Source organism: Triturus cristatus, chromosome 8 (assembly GCF_964204655.1).
Source record: "Triturus cristatus chromosome 8, aTriCri1.1, whole genome shotgun sequence".
Lineage (NCBI taxonomy): Eukaryota > Metazoa > Chordata > Amphibia > Caudata > Salamandridae > Triturus > Triturus cristatus.
Window position 1 is genome coordinate 12,076,733 of NC_140591.1, and position 16,191 is coordinate 12,092,923.

General features: G+C 47.4%; 1 protein-coding gene across 1 annotated transcript in view; it reads left to right on the forward strand.

Moving 5' to 3' along the window:
- PLA1A (phospholipase A1 member A) overlaps positions 1–16,191 on the forward strand; it is a 307,295-nt gene that overhangs the window by 152,172 nt on the left and 138,932 nt on the right. Inside the window, exon 4 of the mRNA XM_085620724.1 lies at positions 14,420–14,528. Within this exon, the coding sequence (XP_085476850.1) occupies positions 14,420–14,528 (109 nt within the window). The remainder of the gene's footprint in view (positions 1–14,419; positions 14,529–16,191) is intronic.

A 16,191-nucleotide genomic window follows, 5' to 3' on the forward strand; every position in this document is an offset into this window, starting at 1 on the left:
ATGGCGGTGGAGCATCCTGCCCGCTGAGCGACCTACGCTGGACCGATGCGCACCACGCGGTGAGTGGGCCCTGACGGAGACCAGCTGCTGAGGCGCCCTGTTCACTTGATGGGCTGACTGCGGGACGAGGGGGGCACTGTGCGGATACAGGACACTGCTGGATACTTCCCCCCACCCCGATGGGAGCGACCTCACTGTGAGCCGAGCGGCGGAGCAGCCTGCGGTCTCCGGTGAGAGGTGCCGTCTGCGGGGGAGATCTGCCGAACGCCGGGGTGCGAGGAGGCGGGTGCCGCTTGACTTCTGAGGCCGATCTGAGGTGAGAGGTGCCATCTACGGGAGAGATCGGCCAAACGCTATGGTGCGAAGAGGCGAGTGTTGTTGAACTCCTGAGGTCTGGTGATTTTGGGGATGCTCCCCCCCCCCCCGTGCCTACGGAGACAGGCTGAGTGCACGGGTGCATGGGCAAACAGGTGACAGAGTAGGCGGCGTTGGCCTCCGCTTATTGTGCCTCCGGGGACCCACTGTCACGAGGAGCTACTGTTTTTGGCGGTTACGCCTGAGCCTGGGAGATAGCATGGCGCGAGAGTCCTGTGCAGCGGGGGCACCATTTGAACGGCTGTGACCTGGTGCGCCCTCCCGCTGCGGGACTCAGAGGTGTTGGTGAGAGAACCCGCCCACAGGGAGACACCGGACAGTGGAGCAGCACCCCGGTGGCAGGCGCGGACTTCTGGGGCCCCCCCTACTCTGAGAATTTCTACTTGAGGTGACATTCACGTACCTTGGCGCATCTCCTGCTCGCGTGCCCAGGCGGCTCTGGCCCCTTTCCCTCCATCGCCGTGGGCTGCTGTGCGCCACCGGTCCCCTTGCTTAATATCTGCTGGAGTGAAGGGGATACTATGTGAGGGTGCGGGGTTCCCCCCCCCCCAGCCTGGAGACTCGGGCATACCCCCTGCTGCCTTACTGGCGTACTTAACGTGGTGGCAGAGGAGGGGCGCTCACTGCAAGGCCAAGGTTTGTCATCGAGCTTCCTACTGATGCCTATGATCTGGGACGGCTGGCGCTCCGCTGTGGACGACCGCGACGGAGGCCTCCCTCCCTGCTTGCAGTCTCTGCCTGGAAGTGCCGGTACAGTCCATCCCTTAACTTAATACTCGTTGCTACGGTCACATCGAGCTGCGGCCGGGACCTCTGCCTCCTTCCACACCCGAGAGGAACGCGGAGTCCGCCCCTTGCTGGCTGCTACGGGTCCGTGTGCGACGGCCGCGATGGGTAAACAAGACAGTCAGCAGCCTAAACTTATGTTTGAGGCCCCAGCGGCAAAAAAAGGAGTGAGGAGTGCACAAGATGCGGGGAGCTCCCACGGCCTACGTGCGGCTGACGCGAGTTCAGGCTCCCAAGCAACGGACTTACAACAGATGATGCAGGAAATGAGGCAAGGCTTTGCTACCATAGTGGATAAAGTTGACCGGCTATCGTCGAGAATGGACGCCTTCGCACATAAAATGGATGTGCATGAAGAATGCATAACGGAGGCAGAGAGGCGAATATCTGATCATGACGACACCGCAGCCTCGCACATCACGCAGATTTCGCGAATGGACAATGTCTTAAGAGTTATCGCTGCGAAGAATGAGGAGTTGGAAGCCCGCAGCCGCCGCAACAACATTCGGGTGGTTGGTGTGCCAGAATCCACCAATACGGGGCGAATGGAAGAATATGTGGAGAAGATACTCCTTGCCTCCTTTGGGTCTGAAGCGTTTTCTAAGCAATTTATCGTCGAGAGAGCACACCGCTCTCTTGGGCCGCGGCCCAAACCCGGAGCTCCACCGCGGCCCATCATTGCACGGCTCTTGAATTACCGAGATCGGGATGCTGCGTTGCGGGCTGCGCGCACGCACCAAACACTCTCGTGTGATGGTGTCCGCTTTACTGTCTACCCAGACTTCACGCCTGTCGTTCAGGAGCAACGGCGTAAATTCCTCGAGGTTAAAAAGAAATTGCGTGCCCTGCAAATTGATTATGCATTGCTGTATCCGGCAAAATTGAGAGTCACCCACCAAGCAAAGCAGCACTTCTTCACAAATCCGCAACAAGTGGAGGATTTTTTGAAGGCTCTAAAGACTGTGCGGGCTGAGCGCCACGTCGGTGATGAGGACGAGCTCGAGGATGAACACTAGTTACAAGGCCACGGCTTTCTGTTGTATGGTCTCCGAACTTGAGCACTGCTGAACTACTGGTGCAACGGGGGCCCACCGGGTGGGCACATGAATGTGATGGCACCGGACTGTACGAGCACACCATAGTCGGATATAGGACAGTGGTTGGTAATGTATTCCAGGCACCACCCCCCCCCCTTTTTTCTTTCTTCCCTTGATTGTGATGAGGGGTAGGAAGCGGGGGGTGGATACGGGCGCACTCTGGATGAATCCCATGGGGTGTACCCCAATGACCATATTGACAATGTTGCTCTTGTAAGGCTGGATGTTGGGCATTTTGGGAGGGGGGTGGGGAGGGGATACTGGCAAGTTGGGGATGCTTCAGTGGGTGGGGGGGGGGGGGTAGGTGTTTTCCTGGTGACTCTGGTCTCCACCGTTACCTTCATTACTTCCAGGGCCACTGTACCCAGGCAGATAGGTGTGCATTGCTTGAGACATATGCTGCGGGAACTGCTTGATAGTACGTACTACGGCTGCGATGGGATGAAGGTGTTCATTGATGGGACGGGGAAGGGAGAACAGGGGCGAGGTCTGGGCCCAACCGAGGCTACGACTCTGGCATTCTGGGGGCGGTGGATAGGCCTGGGTATAGTCACGGGGTGGGTAGGGGAGGCCCCATCTTCTGCACTGGGTGGGATTGCTCGTCTTTCATTACCAGGAGGATTTGCTGTGGAGCTGAGCATACGAAGCACGTTGGGGATGTTTTGGTTGAGGTGGGGGGGAATGAGACGGTTTGAAATTGTTTTTGCGATGTTGGGCGCGACTGCTACTACAGGGATGCTACTTTCGGATTTTGCGGGAATGCATGATGGAGAAGTGCTAGGAGGGCCCCTTATGGTGCATATGGTACACGCAATCAGCCACATAAGTTGTGAAAGTCACGTTTCCAAGGCGGCAGGACACACAGTGCGTTACTACTGTAACGAATGGGTAACACAGATATCGAGCATGGACATTCCAGGGAGGGATTGGGCAATTTCTTCGCTGCTGCGCTGTACTCCTTCCCACTCTCACCATAGCTAGGGTAGACACTGACTTAAATGTATTAACATGGAACGTTAGAGGCCTGGGAGACCCGAGGAAAAAGAGACAGATCCTCTCTTATCTTGACCGCCATGCAATTCACATAGCCTTTATCTAGGAGACTCATTTTAGACCGCAAGCTACTCACACTTTTGCCAGTAGATGGGCGAAATACGCAGTATTTTCCTCCTACTCTTCATACTCTAGGGGAACGGCAATACTGGTGAAAAACGGGACGCCCTTCACTATGGCCGGCACAAAAAGCGACGCCCAGGGAAGGTATTGTTTGATGTGGGGTAGGCTAGGACATGTGGCAGTTACTCTGGTCTGCTGCTTTGGCCCCAACACAGACGACCCGCATTTCTTTACAGATCTCAGTGCGGCTATCATAGGCGTGGGCACGCAGCGCCTCATCTGGGGAGGGGATTTCAATACTACGCTTGATCCATCTAGGGACCGGTCACACTCGGCCCCACACCATTATACCAAAGCTCGGGCGACGTTGCTGGAGACACTAACTGAGCATAACTTGATTGACGCATGGAGATCCCTCCATGCTGACGATCGGGAAGGCACACATTTCACGGCGCAAGCACGATCATGGGCCCGGCTTGACTATGTTCTTATATCTCCTCACTTTTATACGGCGCTCAATCGAGCGCACCATCTTCCAAGAACGTTCTCTGACCATTCGCCTGTACGCATCACGCTACGGGCTGCGGACTTGGGCCCCCCCCTGACCGCCTGGCGTTTGCAGCCCACGATGCTGATCGATACTGTGTTTCGGGAGGAATTGCGGGAAGACTGTTTGGATTTTTTTAAGCGCAACAAAGATTCTGTGAGCGCTGTAGAAACTATATGGGATGCATTTAAGGTGACTTTAAGGGGCATATGCATCGCCAAGGGGTCCGGTGTACTGAAGAGTATATTAGCACGCTTGCGCACGCTGGAGGATGATCTTCAGGCGCTCGAGGCGACGTTAGTGCACAGCCCTGACGATGTTACGCTGGCACGTATCCGCGAAAAAGTGACGGAATATTCGGTCGAGGCAGCTAGGGAAGCAAAATATAGGGGTAAACACTGGATTGCCCGCCGCTATGGCGAAGGCGAGCGGCCGGGGAAAGCCCTGGCGGCGACGATAAGGTTGACGCGGCCTCCTAACACTATATTGGAAATTAAAGGCGTGGAAGGTACAGTATATAGAGACACCGCGCAAATTCTTAATGCCCTCGTGGGGCACTATCGTCAATTGTATACGTCGACCAGGTCTGGGGATCTCCACTTGCAGGACTACCTGGAGGATGTGTCCCTTGGATGGCTCAGTGATGCGCATAGAGCATTTCTTAGCTCTCCCTTTGAGTTAGATGAGGTACGTGAGGCTATTATGCACATGCGCTCAGGCAAGGCTACGGGCCTCGATACCGATAGAATTCTACAAGACTTACATTGATTTTATGGCACCGGTCTTGCGTGAGGTTTATGAAGACTCCCTCGAGGTGGGCCATTTGCCCCCTTCTATGCGCATGGCCCTCATTACGTCTCTCCTTAAACCTGGGAAAGCTGCGGATAGGTGTGACTCTTATCGACCCCTTTCATTGCTTAATTGCGATGTAAAAATACTCGCGAAGTTAATTGCTACCCGTATTAACTTGCTACTCCCTAACTTGATATTGCCCGACCAGGCAGGGTTTGTACCCGGCAGGGCGACGTCCCATAACCTGCGCACTTTCTTCTCGATCCTAAATTCAGTACATGAGGACCTGCCAATGGCTGCCGTCTTCCTCGACGCCTCGAAGGCCTTTGACTCGTTAGAATGGGATTATGTATTCCAGGTGCTGGAACGTATGGGGTTTCCAGGCATTTTCATCTCCTGAATTAGATTGTTATATACATCTCCTAGAGCCAAGGTGCTGTTAAATGGCAGACTTTCCTCGGCATTTCCCATCACTAGAGGCACTAGATAGGGTTGCCCCCTGTCACCCCTACTGTTCGCGATAGCCATGGAGCCCCTTGCAGCCAAGTTACGACAACATCATAGAGACAAGGCGTTGCGGTGTTTTCAGAGGCAGATATTAATATCTATGTACGCGGACGACATTACTTTGTATATACGGGACCCCTGTGCTAACCTCGATCCGATCCTTAGGGAATTCATCCGATTTGGCAGGCTCTCCGGAGTTCAGATCAACTGGAGCAAATCACGGGTTTTCCCCCTCACGACCTCTACTGCACGGTTTGACTTGGAGTACCCTCTTGCCTGGTGTGAGGGGGACTTTAAGTATTTAGGCATACACATAGAAAGAGACAAAGAGGAACTAATGCGGGCCAATTATGGCACGGCAATGACTCGCATTACTGACTGCATTACTAGGTGGATTACACTTCCCCTTTCTATGGCTGGACGGACGTCGTTGATTAAAATGGTAATATTGCCTCAACTATTGTATCTTTTCTTGAACATCCCCTTTTACCCGGGCAGTTTCTTCTTTCGACGCCTACGATCAGAGCTCATTAGACTAGCTTGGGGAGGGAAGACACCCCGACTCAAGTGGGAGGTCCTCACTAAGCCATACCATCAAGGCGGGTTTGGCGTCCCTGGTTTTGAGCTGTACTTTCAAGCGGCGCAGGCACACTATGCCTATTTCTGGATACGGCAACCTCGATACATGCCCCAGCTAGCGGCTTAACATTGGCTGGCGCATCCGATCCCCATAGAGGGCGCCTTGTATACCCCAGTGCAGGGAAAAGATACAACGCCCACGACCGTGGTGAGTACGGTGACTGCATGGAATCGAATAACGGCCAAACTAGGGATTGCCATGCTGTATGCGCCGCACTTGCCCCTTGTTTATCATCCCGGCATGCCCTTGTTGCAGGAGGCGGGGTTCCGGAAATTAGTACACAATATCCACGTCACGACATGGGGGGACTTGTACCATGATGGTAAGTTCCGCTCTATGGAACATTTATATGCAGCCATCCAACCCTCTCCCCTTGACGTTTTTTTGTATCTCAGGCTCCGGCAAGGGATTAGGGCGCTAACGCCTGACTTGCCGCAGGAGCCACCGGATGTGACACCATTACAACGCATCCTCCTGGATGAGGCACCCGCCAAGTTAGTCTCTAAAATGTATAGATAGGTCGGTCCACTCGCTCATGGTCGCCCAGCCTCTTGCGGCCCGGGCAAGATGGGACCTAGAACTTCAGGACCCACTGACGGACAAACAGTGGGAGTTCTGCCTCCAACAGACGGAACGTATTTCCTCTAGTAGTCGGTTTCGAATAATACATTATAAGTACATCCACAGATTATACTACACTCCTGCCCGGCTTTATAAATATCGACTGCGTGAAGATGACAGATGCGACAGGTGCCATGCCCCTATTTCTCCACCTGGCATGGGAGTGTGCGGCTGTACACCGCTATTGGTACCAGGTATTTACAGCACTTTCGAAAATGATTAATTCAGCAATTGAGCCCTCCCCTATCCTTGCCCTCCTGGGATACGTGGAGCCCATACAAGCTACACACCGCAAATTCATCGCACTTGCCTTCTTACTTGCCAAACGACGAGTTGCTTGTCGGTGGGGCAGAGGTAGGTCCCCAAAATTTAAGGATTGGTTGCAGGATCTTACTTACTGTCAGGAACAAATCAATACATACTCTGAACTCTTGCCAACAGCATCACGACCAGCAGATATCTGGGCTTCACTGCACTGCTACCTGTTGGGGGGGGATGCTCCCGAGGGAAGAGGAACGGCCCCATAACCATGAACTAGAGACTCCTTCATGGAATACTGAGACTTTTTTGAGGGGGGACATTGCCCGTGAGATATGGCTCCAGAGACATTGCATACCGGGGGATTCCACCGTTGTGAATAATATATTCCAGACACCTGATGTCGGGACGTATGGGGCCTGGTGTAGTGCTCCTCCAGGAGCAGTGTGGGCAGCGGTAAACACTATAGTACTCATGGAATTAATGTTTGGTTCTGCTCTGCTGGAAAGATTCGCACTGTCAATACCCGTTGTGTGTTCTCTGTCTTTTTTCTGCCTACTTTGTATTGCTTGTGACTGAAATGTATACCCATTGATGCAACATTGCTTATTGCTGTATGTTCGCTCAAATAATTTCAAAATAAAAGTTTAAAAAAAAAAACTTTTACCAAAAGAGACAGAGAGGAGGAAAAGGAGTCATGGGTGAGAAAGAGGAGGGAGAGAGACTGGCAAAGAGAGAGGCTGAGGCGAGAAAAAGAACAAGGGGAAAGTTTTGACAAACACACTACCTAGCCGGGTTAGGGCAGAGTCATCTGAGACCCTGAGCTTCCCCCCCCCCTTGGAATTGAGTCATAACCGCATGATCTGTAATTTAAGATCTGTTCTGCTAGTAATTCCTAATTCTTACCAAATTCTTTGCAGGCTCAGTTTGTGTCAAAATCCAATAGGTCCACAGCCTTACCACAAACTTTGTAAATCGGGCAGGGCCATTAACTAGCGTTAGTGGCCCAGCAAGAATTAACAAGGATCGCCTAATGATGACTCCCTTAAAGTAGAACACGACCGCCAGTGAAGAACAAGGTGCTTACTGTTTCTGTTCAGCTGATGCATTTCTGCACTTGTGCACATGTTTTTGTTATGTTACACAGAAGTTGTGCACCAAAAAGGTTTCATGGCGCTAAGGTAATGCAAGGCGGCTGCCAGCAGGAGAATTACCCATATGCTTGTTTAAATGGGCAGGTTTTTAAGAGTTTCTACCTTAGAATTACTAGTAAAACGCTTCTGAAAATCATTAAAATATTAAGAAACCTGTTTCAGAAATGGAACGGTTGTCCAGTGTCATTTTCAGTACAATTGACACATATTTCTGAAACGCTGTGACTGAGCATTTTCGTTCTTGGAAAACCGGTCAAATAAGAATCCCAAAATCTGGGAGCACTTGAGCAATAGTTCAAACTGTGTTAGAGAAACCACAAGAAAATGAGTTGAAAGGCTGTGATAGGAAATCAGCAAGCAGGCCTTTTCCATGAATTCACCAGGGATCCGGATTAGTAAAGGTTTACGTCATCAGTCGTAGAGGTCTGGAAGAGACCTTCACGGAACAGAGAGACCGACTGAGCACAGTACAGTGAGGATGGACCCACCACTCAACACCCCACCCCCCCCTTCAGTGGAGAGATCCACCTTAGCTCAATGATGCCTGACTCACCATTGGGACTCTCCTCCAGCTGAGAGATTTACCTTAATACAATGATGCTGGATCCACCAGTCAGGCCGCCATCTCCAGCGGAGAGACCGACTGCAGCACACTGATGTCTGGCCCCTCAGTGGGACACGCCTCAGCAGAGAGACCTGCCATAGACCAATGATGCCTGACCCACCAGTCAAGCCGCCATCTCCAGCGGAGAGACTGACAGCAGCACACTGATGTCTGACCCCTCAGTGAACACTCATCAGCAGAGAGACCTGCCTTAGCCCAATGATGTGGACCCACCAGTCAAGCCGCCATCTCCAGCGGAGAGACTGACAGCAGTACAATGATGTCTGCCCCCTCAGTGGGACTCTCCTCCAGCTGAGAGATTTACCTTAATACAATGATGCCTGACCCACCAGTCAAGCCGCCATCTCCAGCGGAGAGACTGACTGCAGCACACTGATGTCTGGCCCCTCAGAGGGACACGCCTCAGCAGAGAGACCTGCCATAGCCCAATGATGCCGGACCCACCAGGCACACTCCCCTTTCAGTGGAGAGACTTACTTTAGTATAACAATGCTTGGCCCACCAGCAGTACCCCCTCCCCCCTCCACTAAAGAGACTGACCGCGGCACAATGATGCCTGGCCCAACAGAATGCGACAAAGCCACTGTTTTATCCTTTGCTCGGCTCTCCCTTCTTTCCAGTCTGGGACTCTGGAATGTAAATACCAACATACACATTCTTGTAAAACTGTCTCCCTCTTGAGAGCTTCTTCACAATATCAAAACACACACGTTTAAGCGCATCTCTGCCGTCCAATGGGAAGGCTGCAGAGACGTATACATTTGTCAGAGAAGAAATGGCTGCTGAGGGAAGTAATTCATCCCTGGATTCTCTGAAGAACAAACCTGATCCTGACACTAACTCCACACATGAGCAAATGGCAAGTTTTCATTCCGACCTTCTGAAGCCTTCTGTCCCTGAACCTAAACACCCCATAGCAGAGGATCAGAAACGTTTGACTTCGGAGGGCCCCCACTTAATCATTACTGGAACCTGGGGACCCCCACTGAGCCACTACTGGAACCTGGGGACCCCCCACTGAGCCACTACTGGAACCTGGGGACCCCCACTGAGCCACTACTGGAACCTGAGGACCCCCCACTGAGCCACTACTGGAACCTGGGGACCCCCACTGAGCCACTACTGGAACCGGAGGACCCCCCACTGAGCCATTACTGGAACCTGGGGACCCTCCACTGAGCCACTACTGGAACCTGGGGACCCCCCACTGAGCCACTACTGGAACCTGGGGTCCCCCACTGAGCCATTACTGGAACCTGGGGACCCCCCACTGAGCCACTACTGGAACCTGGGGACCCCCCACTGAGCCACTACTGGAACCTGGGGACCCCCACTGAGCCACTACTGGAACCTGGGGACCCCCCCACTGAGCCATTACTGGAACCTGGGGACCCCTCACTGAACCATTACTGGAACCTGGGGACCCCCCACTGAGCCACTACTGGAACCTGGGGACCCCCCACTGAGCCACTACTGGAACCAGGGGACCCCTCACTGAGCCACTACTGGAACCTGGGGACCCCCCACTGAGCAACTACTAGAACCTGGGGACCCCTCACTGAGCCACTACTGGAAGCCGTAGCCCGATTTAAGCAATTTGGATCATGTGAACCTCAAAACAATACACAAAAATCCAGAAACAAGCACGCATCAAACAACTACACAAATTATTAAATATATTAAAGATACATGTCATATCAAATATACCGTTTGTTTTGCAGTTACTTATTTGTCCGGGGGTGTTCACTGATAGAATATCAATGCTAAAAACATTGATGTAAAAAATATCCGGAAAAAATATAGAATGCAAAAATATCGACTCCCTATACTTAAACAGGTAAGTACAAAAATATTAAATCAAAAATATCGAAGTTAAAAATATAGATCTAAAAAAATCGATTTAAAATAAAATATTTATTAAATATATATAAAATTAATATTATCATTAACAAAATTAATTACATTTCATAAACATTTTAACTACATATAAAAAATAAACTTAACTTAATAAATATAAACACACAAACATAATTTATACATATCTTTACTTTAAAATAATCAACTATTATCTTTAATTTTTAAATTGTATAAAAATAAAATATATACTAATTAATTTTTTTTTAAAACATTCTATAATTAATTAAAACATTAAACTGTTAAAAGGAACTAAAACGTACATGTTGCAATATAATAAATACAGCAGTAGGGAAATTGTTGGATAGCGAAATAATTAAATTTACTATTCCAACTCCAGTGAGTGCAACAGTTTGGGAAGTGCTGGATAGCCGAGGGGTAAACTTACTATTCCCACTCCAGTGAGTGCAACAGTAGGGAAAGTGATGGATAGCCGAGGGGTAAAATTACTATTCCCACTCCAGAGAGTGCAACAGTAGGGAAAGTGATGGATAGCCGAGGGGTAAAATTACTATTCCCACTCCAGTGAGTGCAACAGTAGGGAAAGTGATGGATAGCAGAGGGGTAAAATTACTATTCCCACTCCAGTGAGAGCAACAGTAGGGAAAGTGATGGATAGCAGAGGGGTAAAATTACTATTCCCACTCCAGTGAGAGCAACAGTAGGGAAAGTGATGGATAGCGGAGGGGTAAAATTACTATTCCCACTCCAGTGAGAGCAACAGTAGGGAAAGTGATGGATAGCGGAGGGGTAAAATTACTATTCCCACTCCAGTGAGTGCAACAATAGGGAAAGTGATGGATGGCAGAGGGGTAAAATTACTATTCCCACTCCAGTGAGTGCAACAGTTGGGGAAGTGCTGGATAGCCGAGGGGTAAAAATTACTATTCCCACTCCAGTGAGTGCTACAGTAGGGAACGTTATTTATAGCTGAGGGGTAAAAATTACTATTCCCACTCCAGTGAGTGCAACAGTAGGGAAAGCGCTGGATAGCGGTGGAGTAAAATTTACTAATCCCAACCCAGTGAGTGCAACAGTAGGGAAAGTGTTCGGTAGCAGAGAAACAAAAATTACTAATAAAATGTAAACAATGGAAACAAATTAAATAATCTTAAAAATAAATAAACAATATCTAAAAAATATAAGCTTAAATATATTAAACATATAAATAGAACACAGATTATAACATGAATCACATATAACAAAAAGGTACAAATATTATATAAAATAAATGAATAAATACATTTATAAACAATATTTATTTATAATTATCCAATATTAACAAACAAATGATTTAAAACCTAAATGTATTCATTTTATTTCCTACCCTAGAACACCACAGCAATACAAAAAGACTTCAACATTTTTATTTAAATGTGTTTCCATAATTAACATGATTAATAATGAATTTAAAAATATTAATTATTAATAAAAAAGATAATAAACATTCATTGAGTACAGTCTTTAACACTATACTATCCACAACAAATACCTAAAATTAATTATACAATTAGCATATTAATTAACAATTAATTCATTTACATTAATTACCAACTAATTATTAATTCTTCAATAAAAAATAAATCACTTCCCGCCCTACCCATTTACACCTATAAGCACCACAAAACACACCTCAAATAATTACACATTTACCAACCGTTAATTACTAATTAACTAATTATTAAATAATAATAAATTAATTTACACATTTAACACTATAACATCTCAACTAAACAAATATTATTAAATAAGTATTATTCAATAAATATAATTAAATTACTTCCCACCCTATTCCTCTATAAACCCACAACCCACTATGGAACTAAAAAAGCAAATTTCAAATAAAGAAAAATGATAACTACTAAACATAATCAATACATTTTATATAATTAAATTACTTCCCACCCTATTCCCCTATAAACCCACAACCCGCTGTGGAAATCAAAACACAAATTTCAACAACAAAAATAATAACTACCAAAAATAATCAATACATTTTATATAATAAATTACTTCACACCCTATTCCCCTATAAACCCACAACCCGCTACGGAAATAAAAATGCTACATTCAAATAAAAAAAATTAATAAATACAAAAATGTTAATACATATAATAAAAATACAAACAATTCTTATACAAAAAAACACACACATAAAGGTGCCGATTCCGATCCGTGAAAAAAAATTACCCTACGACTCGTATCCGTATTTTTTTACGTACGAATCGTACAAGTCCCGTACAACCGGTGATGTACGATTCGTACGTGAAAAATACATACGAATCGTATCGGGAAAAGGTCTACGAGACTTCCCCGGACAGTTTTACGTAGCCGAGCGCACAAGTCCGATCCGTACCGGCGTTCCGAATACACAAGCGTATGGAAAACGTCCCGTACGGAGCGAACTTTGTACGACCCCTACCCTGGGTACACTTGTGCCCGGGATACGAGTCGTACGGCCCCCCCATCTTCCCCCCCACCCGCGTATGGCCGCACCGTACCCGCGTATGTCCGCACCGTACCCCAGGTGTACCCCAACCCTCGCGTATGTATCCGTACATACGCAAGGATTGGGGTACGCCTGGGGTACGGTGCGGACATACGCGGGTGGGGGGGTACGGTGCGGACATACACGGGTGGGCGGGTGCGGTGCAGACATACGCTGGTGGGGGGGTACGGTGCGTACATACGCACCATACATACGCACTGTTGACCTATGTATGGTGCGTACCCCAACAGTGCGTATGTACGCACCGTACATATGCAATGTTGGGGTACGCACCGTACATGATGACACGTATGATGTGGTTGATGGCATGTACGTCGCGTACCGGGCCCCCTTTTTGTCGTGCATCGCAGCGTACTTAGCTTTTCCGGCACTTTTTTGCTCCCGTAAAAAATAGCCGTGCAGAGTGCTGTAGGTACGAATCGTACTTGCTGGTCCATAAAACGCTGCCTGACTCCGTGCGGACGTCGCGTACGCGCAGTCCAGGATCAGAATAATAGGTATTTTTTAGCCGTACGGTGTTTTTTACGATTCGTACGGAAATGGTATTTCTGTACGAATCGTACTTGCTGGTTTGTAAGGTGGATTTTCCGGTTACGAGTCGTACGGAGAATACGCTCCGTACGACCATTTGTACCCGGGTTTTACAGGATCGGAATCGGCACCAAAATATATACTAACATAACATTAATGAAAAATCGATATTTGGACTACTTTATTTTCGCAAACAATATTAAACACTTCGACATTTTTTAAATCGATATTATTTACCTAAAATCAATATTCTTGACCAAGAGAAATTGTCTGTTGATATTCCTGACCCACGATATTTTTGACACAATATTAGTGCAATTCGATATTTTTTACTCTATATTCTGTCTCTGCACCATCTGTGGGTTGTGAAATCTTTTTCTAAGCATTTTTATGTATGTTGTGCGTTTAACTATCTTAAAATTAATGCAGTTTCTAATGTTCTGGATGTGTACTTTCATGGTTGTAATAACCGAATAAAATCAATAATAATATAAAATATTTGATTTAATTCATAAATATTTTTTAAAATCAACATTTCTATTTTGACAGGATGGTTGGGGCTTTTCTAAATTCACTTGAGGCCACCCATTGTCCATCTTATATTCTCTTTACTGCGTTTGCACTGCTCCCAAGAATCAATCTGAGGGCACCGAGTTCATTTTTAGCTTCCTAGCGTTCTACAATTTTCAATTTTACATTATGCTTCTTTATTCACATACACTTTATTAATTTGTTAATATTATTTAATTGTGAAAAGCAGCCGTGGAGCTATTGAGTAGACTTCTGGGACCCCAGGGGTCCCCGGACCCCAGGTTAAGAACCACAGCCCTAGGATCCCTCTTCCATAGTATCATGGCTAAGACGTATGTATTTGAGGCAATTCTCCACTGTTGCACTCGCCCTGTTGTAAATGTCATTTCATAAATGTTCTCATCTTCAATTTCCAGGCTTTGGGCGCCTCAGAGAGCTCAATCCATATCATCGGTGTCAGCCTCGGCGCTCATGTCGGTGGGCTGGTGGGGCATTTGTTTGGTGGCAAGCTGGGAAGAATTACAGGTATGTTGTATGTGAGAATTTGTAGATGTTGCATGTAAACCACTTAAAGATGAGTTAGCCAAGTCTGGGCATCATTCTAGCATACCAGCACATCTTTCAGTTGACAGTAAAGCGTGTTCCGAAATCTCACTTCTTTGGAGTACTGTAGAGAATGAAAATGACATTGGAACAACCTCCTGAAGTCTTTACTTAGCCAACTTATCAGGTGTTTTACGTTATTATTTTCTAAACTTTCCACATTCCTACAGACCTTTCTCCCTGATGAACCTTTGCCATTAATGTCAAGAGACAGAACCTGTCAGCATAGATTTTAAATCCGGCAGGGCCATGGCACCCCCGCCTTTGTTAGTCCTCTGACAGGATTTGTCATGTTCGGTTGAGCATACAAAGACATTATATAAGAATTAAAGTATTCTGTGCTAGTTACTTCCACAAGCCGTGGCCTCAGCTTCCCAATCTTTCTAATGTAAATGACCTGGGTTTCCATTGTGAGAGTGAAGCCTCCGTAATTAACGCCACTACTAAATCACAAACTTTTGTAATGTAAAGTAATTCAAAGTTCCAGATGTACGTCTCAGTCAGTGACTCTCGCCATGGGGTGTCAAATGTGACTTTCACTTGCACTGGAGGCCCATTCCTAAACCAATGTTCTTCAACTTTGAACTTCCATTGCATCGTGTGTACGGTATCCAGGGAGAATAGCCTGGAATCGAATCTCTCTGTATGAGCCTGGTGTAGTGTCGCGTGAGTTAGCTATGGCGGAACCCTTGTGGCTCCGGATGGACTCCGTAGAACTGTGACGTAAGCATTAGAGCATAGTAAAGTGGCCGCAGGTCTAGAATGCTGAGTTTGCAGATGCACGCAGAAGAATAGAGGCGTTTTATACTAAGCTCAATGTGTGGTGTAGCCATTGGCGAGTACCCAGGCCGGGGAGGACACTACACACGGTACAGCAGATCCTTAGTTTGCCTAAGGCCTTCCGATGCCTTCCGTGCCTTGCCTACTCAGGATAAATCTTACTTGATGCCTTTGGATCAGTCGCCTGAGTAGCTTCTCTCTTCTTCCGTCCACAGTCTTTACCAGTATCTGATACAACTGAAGTTTGGGGCTGTTTAGCATGTAAAGGCACACACTAATTAAGGTGTGTATCACTGTCCCTGCACATACCCCAGCCCACCCGGACACATAGACCCGCACCACCTTTCTGAAGCTGACATTCTTTCATTACAAGGCCCAAGAGCTGGATGCCGTCATATCTTGTGAGTAGTCCTCAGGTACGGATAAACATGTTTCGTGGCATCATCGATCATAACCCCTCCATTTGTGAATAGAGTCACCATGAAAGAAAACAAACTGAGGCCATCAAAATAATACCAACGATTGTCCTTGGTTAGATCTACATCTCTTGTATAACAGTCATCAGGAAGTAACTCCACTATCTGCCAATGCTCACGCTCTCTATTCAGCTCCTATTTCACTGCTTCCAACGCTGCAATCCACCATTTGTATTTTATGCATATAGATTTCATATATCACTGTATATGTGTGTGTGTATATATATTTTATTTTTTTGATTGAGAGATGCTGATGTTATCAATGACGTAATTTAGCATGTCATGAGTGATGTAATATGTGAGGTCACTAACAATGCATGGCGGGGCGC